This window comes from Palaemon carinicauda, chromosome 12 (assembly GCF_036898095.1).
Source record: "Palaemon carinicauda isolate YSFRI2023 chromosome 12, ASM3689809v2, whole genome shotgun sequence".
NCBI lineage: Eukaryota > Metazoa > Arthropoda > Malacostraca > Decapoda > Palaemonidae > Palaemon > Palaemon carinicauda.
Window position 1 is genome coordinate 57,434,161 of NC_090736.1, and position 8,201 is coordinate 57,442,361.

At 41.1% G+C, this 8,201-nt stretch overlaps 1 protein-coding gene across 1 annotated transcript; it reads right to left on the reverse strand.

The window, feature by feature from the left end:
* Window positions 1–4,147: 4,147 nt before the first annotated feature.
* Window positions 4,148–5,910, reverse strand: LOC137650833 (uncharacterized). Its single transcript, XM_068383988.1, has 3 exons — window positions 5,486–5,910; window positions 4,611–4,725; window positions 4,148–4,216 (listed from the first exon to the last, which is right to left on the reverse strand). The coding sequence occupies exons 1-3, from the start codon at window positions 5,908–5,910 to the stop codon at window positions 4,148–4,150; spliced, it is 609 nt and encodes a 202-aa protein (XP_068240089.1).
* Between the last annotated feature and the right edge of the window lie 2,291 nt (window positions 5,911–8,201).

The following is an 8,201-nucleotide window of genomic DNA, read 5'->3' on the forward strand; positions in this document are numbered from 1 at the left end:
CCTCTTCAACCTGCCCCCTCCAACCTCGCTCTCCACATCAGCGCACCCACGGATGCCTATGCCCACCTCCTCACATCGTACCCAGAAGTTTTCCGTCCAGAACTTCACCAAACGCCCATGGCTCCTGCCAAGCACGGTATTTATCACCATATCAAGACGACGGGACCCCTAGTCTTCACAAAATTCAGACGTCTAGCACCGGAATGATTGGCAGCCGCCACACAGACGTTTGCCGAAATGGAAGAAATAGTCCTTTGCCAAAAGGCCTCCAGCCCATGGTCGTCACCCTTACACATCCTTCTGAAGAAAGACGGCTCCCTCCGTCCGTGCTGGGATTAAAGGCGCCTGAACACGCAAACAGAACCGGATCACTACCCCCTCCCAAACATCGCCGACGTGACCTCCTACCTCCACAAAGCGAAGGTTTTCTCTGCGTTCGACCTCTTGAATGGGTATTATCAGATGCCTATGAACTCAGAAGACATCCCCAAGACTGTCATCACCACTCCGTTTTGTACATACATCTTCAATTACTCCTGTTTTGGCTTTTGTAATGCTGGGGCCACGTTTCAACGTCTCATGGATGGCATCTTAGGGGACCTCCCCTTCTGTGTGTGTTATGTGGACGACATACTTGTGTTCTCCTCCTCAAAAGAGGAACAACTCCGTCACCAGTGCATCGTGCTCGACCGCCTGCAACAAAACGGCCTTGTGTTCCAGTACGACAAGTGTACCTTTGGCGCCAACGAAGTGTCGTTTTTTGGGCACCGCATCACTTCTGAAGAAGTTCATCCCCTCCCTGAGAAGGTGGCAGCCGTTCATGACTTCCCCGCGCCCTCGACCGTCCAAGCTCTGCAGGAATTCTTGGGCATGATCAACTATTATCACCATTTTCTGCCAACCACTGCTGCCACTCTTGCTCCTCTCTACACCTCCCTCAAGGGCAAGCCAAAGGACCTGAAGTGGGGTCCCCTTCAAGAAGCGGCCTTCTGCAATGCAAAGAAGGCCCTATCAACCGCTGCGGCTCTCACTTTATATATCCCACATGCCCCTCCCTCTACACCGATTCCAGCGACGTCGCTATAGGTGCAGTACTCGAGCAGGTGGTCAATAGCTCGCCCCACCCACTGGCCTTCTTGAGCAGATAACTGTCCAAGGCAGAATCGGGTTATTCTACCTTCGATCGCGAATTGCTGGCGGTGCACTTGGCTGTCCTTCACTTTCGCCATTTCTTAGAAGGTACGCCCTTCGTCATTCGCACAGACCACATGCCTCTGGTGCACGCCTTCACTCGACAGTCTGACGCCTGGTCCGCCCGTCACCGCCGACATCTCTCCGCCGTGGCTGAATACAATTGCACCCTTCAATACGTCCCTGGGAAAATGAATCCCGTTGCCGATGCCCTGTCAAGAAATACGTTGGCTGCCGTTCAACTGGGATTGGATTACAACGCCTCGGCTGATGCCCGACAACAGGATCCAGAGTATCAAGCATGTAGGACATCTTGCACATCCCTCTGTTGGGAAGACTTCCCCCTCAAATACTCCAACACCACCCTCCTCTGTAACGTCAGTACTGGTAGACCGCGACCTTGGATTCCTGCTCCCATGCGCCGGCAGGTGTTTTGATTTCATTCACGGCCTCTCACATCCCTCGTGCCATTCTACTGCACTGCTGCTGAAGATGACGTTCATTTGGCACAGCATTTCTAAGAATGCTAAGGATTGGGTCCACGCCTGTACTTCTTGCCAAACTTCCAAAGTACATCGACACACGGATTCATGAGTGGGCACCTTTCCTCAACCTCAGCGTCGTTTCGCACGCATTCACGTCGACGTAGTAGGCCCTCTACCCACATCACAAGGACATTGTTACCTGTTTACCGTCATCGACCGCTCCACTCGTTAGCCTGAAGCCATTCCCATGGAAACTGCAACGTCCCCCTCATGTACATCTGCCTTACTCTCAGGATGGATTGCGAGATTTGGTATCCCTGAGCATATTACTTCTGACAGGGGTCCACACTTTCACCTCTCAATTGTGGACATCATTAGCAAATCTCCTGGGCATCACCCTACATCAGACAACTGCCTACAACCCCACTGCCAATGGAATGGTTGAACGTTTTCATCGCACCCTCAAAGCAGCTTTGATGTCCCGCTGCAAGGATTCCAACTGGTTTAATCAGCTTCCCTTGGTCCTCCTGGGACTAAGGACCACTCCTAAAGACACCCTCGATGTCTTGGCAGCTGAAATGGTGTATGGTGACTCGTTGGTCGTCCCTGCCGAATATTTTCTTTCTACAACCTCCTCCAACGATCTCCAGTGCATACGTCATGTCGTGGGAAAATTTACTCCGTGCCGCCAGACTTATAAGCCCCCAGCGAAGCATCACATACCGACAGACTTGCACTCTGCAACGCACGTCTTTCAGCGCAACGGCACTAGCAAGCCACCACTAACGCCCCTTTACACGAGCCCCTTCCTTGTGATCCGACACAGTCCGAAAGCATTCCTACTAAACGTTCGTGGCAAAGAAGACTGGGTCTCCATTGATCATCTAAAACCTGCTTATCTCCTGCCAGATGACCCGCCTATAGTTCGCCTCTCTGGATCAGGGCGCCCTATTTAACATATACAGTATGTCATTTTTAGGGGGGGAGCCATGTACCAACCGTGTGTCACAGGATCGTACATAGTAACGACATTTCATTTTGAGTATATATTATGCTTGTATCTTCGCTCTCCCCTCGCAATAAAAAGAACCTGAAATAACATGTATGTTTTTCTCACCGTTAACTGTTAACCAGAGTAGTATCAGTTTAACAGGAAATTTTCTGTTGCATTTAACCTGAAAAAATGTGCTTGTTTTTCTCACCGTTAACTGTTAACCGGTACGGTCGGTTGAACAAGAAATTTCCTGTTGCATTGAGTTTTTGTATATAAAGGCGAGTGTCTGTAATAAAGTTACTCAGTTGCTTTCATCCTGTCTTTAAGTCACAACCTTCTCTCGGCTCGTCACACGTGTATATATATATATATATATATATATATATATATATATATATATATATATATATATATATATATATATATATATATATATTATATATATATAAAATATATATATATATATATATATATATATATATATATAGCAATAGTAATCCCCACTGTGATATACGGTGCTGAATGCTGGGTACTGAAGAAGAGAGAAGAGAAAAAGTTATTAGCGTTTGAAATGAAAAGTCTGAGAAGAATCTGTGGTGTATGATGGGAGGACAGAATTACGAACGAGAGAGTGAGAGAAATGGCTGGTGTTGAGGACACAATTCTGATTAGATTTGAGGATATTCAGAGGAGATGGTTTGGGCATGTACAGAGGATGGAACAGGACAGATGGCCAAAGATAGTGCTGCATGGACGAATGGCCGGAAATAGACCGAGAGGACGACCAAGAGATTCATAGGTGAAAACCTTCAAGAAAGCAAATAGAGGCGAGACATTTCAGCAGCTGGCACAGATGGCATTGGATAGGTATCTTTGGAGAGAATGGCGACATCAGATGCAGGACCCAACCCGGAGAATTCCGGACGGAATTTAGTGAGTGATATATATATATATATATATATATATATATATATATATATATATATATATATATATATATATATATATATATATATATATATATATATATATATATATGTCACTCACTCACTCACTAAATCTCATCCGGAATTCTCCGGGCTGGATCCTGCATCTGATGTCGCCATTCCCTCCAGAGGTCCCTATCCGATGCCATCTTTGTTTCCGGCCACTCTTCCATGCAGCACTATCCTTGGCCATCTGTCATGTTCCATCCTCTGTACATGCCCAAACTATCTCCTCAGAATATCTTTCACTCTAATCAGAATTGTGTCCTCAACACCAGCCATCTCTCTCACTCTCTTGTTCGTAATTCTGTCCTACCATCTTACACCAGATATTCTTCTCAGACATTTCATTCCAAAGGTTAATAACTTTTTCTCTTCTCTCTTCTTCAGTACCCAGCATTCACCGCCGTTTATAACAGTGGGGATCACTATTACTCTTAATAGACTCATTTTCAACTTAATGGATATATTTCTATCTTTCCAGATTCTTCTTAGCCTTCCAAATGGTTTCTGGCCACTTGAGATTCTGTCTTGAGTTGCTCTTTCCATCTTTCCATCTGCTGTGAAAAATACTCCCAAATATTTAAAGTCATTGACTTGTTCTACTTCTCCCTCTGATAGCTGTATTTCCAAGGCCTCACTCTTGCGTCCAATTTTTATACTTTTGGTTTTCTCTCTGTTTATCACTAATTCATGCCTATTGCACTGCTTCTCCACCATTCTTAACACACTCTGAAGTTCCTCCTTAGTTTCTGCTACAAGCACTATGGCATCTGTATATCTCATGTTAGATATTTTTGTCCCTCCTATATCTATGCCACCCTCATGATCTCCAAGTGCCATTCTCATTATCCATTCCAAGTATAAGTTGAAGAGGTGTGGAGATAGTGGGCAACCCTGTATAACCCCACCAGTGGTTATGAACTCTTCTGTCAAACATTGTCCTTTTCTTACCATAGTTGATGTCCTTTCATACAATCTCTTTATGGTTTCCAGTATTTCTGGTTCTAATCCCCAATCTTTCAAAATCCTAATCATTCCTTCCCTCCATATGGAGTCAAACGCTTGTCTGAAGTCAATAAATACACAATACAGATCTTGTTCCTTCTCCCAGAATTTTTCTATGATTTGTGAGAAAGTGAATACATGATCAATTGTTCCTCTACCCGCCCTAAATCCTGCTTGCCCCTCATCAATTATTTCATCTTCTTGCCCTGTTATTCTACTCTATATGATTTTTGCTAGAACTTTATAAGCATGTGGTAATAGACTAATAGGCCTATATTTTCTGCATAAGGTGGTGTCCCTTTACTTGTGTGTTGGAAATATAATGTTTTTAATCCAGCCATTTGGAGCCTCTTGTCCATCTACTATATACTTGCTTAAGTCACACAACCATCTTTTTACCATTTCACCACCAGCTTTAAGCAATTCCTTTGGTACTCCGTCTATTCTTGGTGTTTTCCCACTTGAAATAGCTCTTAAAGCTTTTTTCACTTCTATCAAGAGATCTGGTGTTTCCTGCATGTTCTATAGCCCTCCTCTTAGTTCTGGATAATTTTTTCCAGTTACCCATCTCCACTTCCTTTTTGGCTGTTCCTCGTAGTGCCCTTTTCCAGATCTTCTCGACAACACCTGTTGCTGATACCTTGTTACCATCTGCATCTCTTAGAGCAATTCCATTGTTTTTCCAACCCCTTGTTAATCTGTCTACTGTAGTGAATAGCTCTCTTGAATGGCCGTTTCTGAAACATTCCTCACATGTTTTACACAGGTCTTCTATCCATTTCATTTTTGCTCCTTTACATTTATTGTCCACTGCTCTGTACTTTTGTCTAAAACTTGCTTTGTTTTCGTGGGAAGCGTCTTCATTCTTAGTCTTTTTTGCTTTTCTCCTCTCTCGGCATGCATCTAATAATTCCTCTGTGACCCACTGTTGTTTTGCTCTCCTTCTCCTTTCCAAAATACTCTCTGCTTCCTCTCTGATCATGTCTCGTCCCCGACACCACTTTTCCTCTGTTGTTTCGAGTCCTATTAGTGGTTCAAAACGTCCTCCTACTCTCACTTTTAAGGCAGTTTTCATTTCCTCATTCTTCAGCTTATCCAGTTTATACCTCACTAGTTCTTGATTTCTCCCTCTATCTGTCCGAAATTTGATGCAGATGTTTGAAAGTAGTAGTTCATGTGATGTTCCTAAGTCTGCTCCCCTCATCACTTTTGTTCCCATCACTGATGTTCTCCATCTCTTATTCATAAGGATATAATCAATGCAGTTCTTATGAATTCCATCTGGGTGTGTCTATGTATATCTGTGCTGTTCTCTATGATAAAAGTAAGTATTTGCTATACACAGTTGCTTACCCTGGCAAAATTCCAACATCCTCTGCTCTCTCTCATTTTTTTCACCTAAATCAAACTCTCCCATCACATCCTAGTAGGCTCTCCTGTCATTTCCGATTTTACTGTTGAAATCACCCATCACCATGACTACATCGCCTGTCTTTGTTTTCTCTATTTTCTTCTCTAACTGTGAATAGAAATTTTCTTCGTCTTCATCTTCATATGAGCTGTCTGGTGCATATACCTGAATAACCTTAAAATTCTTTCCTCTCATTGAGACCGAAATTATTCTTGAGTTCACAGAATTGTGCTCCAAATAAGCTCTTTGTGATCTTTTTCCTAACCTTAGTGCTACTCCTTCTCTGTTCTACCTGAATACAATATTTTGATTCCTTCTGACACCATCTCCCCCTCACCCAACCAATGAGTCTCTGGTATTCCCAATACATCCGAACTGTATCTGTTAATTTCTTCAATGGTACACTTAAGTTTTGCTGGTGTAGAGAGCGTTGTTGCATTTACTGTTCCAACTGTTGTTATTCCTTTTGCTGACCACATTGCCAATTTCTCACCATGGTTAAGGACCTCGAGGAGTGTCAGTTCCCCAGGACGCGGTAGCCATACTTCTAATCCATGACATATTTTTAATATATATATATATATATATATATATATATATATATATATATATATATATAGATAGATAGATAGATAGGTAGATATATATATATACACACATACGCACACACACACACACACACACACATATATATATATATATATATATATATATATATATATATATATATATATATATATATATATATATATATACATATATAAAAGGCATGAAATGAGGCAAACCAGCAGGAGACAGTGGCCTAACAATTAATTTATTCATTGATGGAGGAGATTTCATATAGGTAAATTTACACAAAATGTCTGCAAGATTGATTTTTTACCAATAGCTTGGAAAAACTATTATTATATTAATTAACAAAAATGGAAACACAAAACAAATGAAAAATTACCGCCCAATAAGGTTACTCTCAGTAATACATAAAATATTTACAAAGATCCTATGAGACCGAATGAAAAAGGCAGCTAGAATTTAATCAACCAAGAGAGCAGGCCGCCTTTAGAAGCTTGTAAATTTACCATATCTATGCAATTAACCAGCTAATGGGAAAATCAACAGAGTATGACAAACGGCCATGTATAGCAATTATAGAATACAAGAAAGCTTTTGATTTTGTCAAAATTCGGCAGTAATGAAAGCCCTTCTAAAGCAAGGAATAGATTAATCTTATGTTAGAACACTATAAGGGTAATACAGTAATCCTAAAATTACATAAAGATAATGAAAATTCTTATTGAGAAAGGAGTTAGGAGTGGGAGACCCCCTCTCATAAATTATTCATAGTGTGCCTAGAAGTTTTTAAGAATTAATATTGGGAAAATATAGGAATAACTATTAATGGGGAATACCTTAATAACTTAAGATTTGCAGATGTCATAGTTCTATTTAGTAAATAATGGGAGGAATTGCAACAGATGATAGAAGGTTTGAATAGAGAAATCAGAATTGTAGGACTCAAAATGTATGTGACAAAAACTAATATAATGTTCAATTAAAATGTAGAGACAATAAATAAATGTCATAAACGAATATAGAGATTATTAATGAATATACATAGTAGGACTGACAGTAGCCTAAATGTTTTTCCAAGACGTGGGACCGAAATGAGAAGAATGATAAGCATGGGAAGAAGAGCTTTTGGTAAACAAAATGAGATTGTGAAAGGTAAAATGCCACTTTCTCTAAAAAGATAAATATTTAATCAGATGGTCCTATTATTAATAACTTGAATATCAGAATCTTGGAGCCTTACTAAAGCCTGAGGACATAAAATTCTTACAAATCAAAGAGCTCTGGGAAGAATAATGATGGGAATAACACTAAGGGAAAAAAAAAAACAACATGGATATAAAAGCAAACTAAACTAGAGGATATTCTAACAAGTAAGAAAAAGAAATGGACGTAGAGAGGACGTATAATGAGAATGACAGATAATAAATGAACAAAAAGGATAGTAGAAAATCAGGCTTATAGAAAAAGGCCTATTTCTTCCATTTTGACAAACGTTTGTTTAGGGGCTGCCAAACGATCCGGTACCAGAAGCCTAAATCTGGTGAACACTGGGA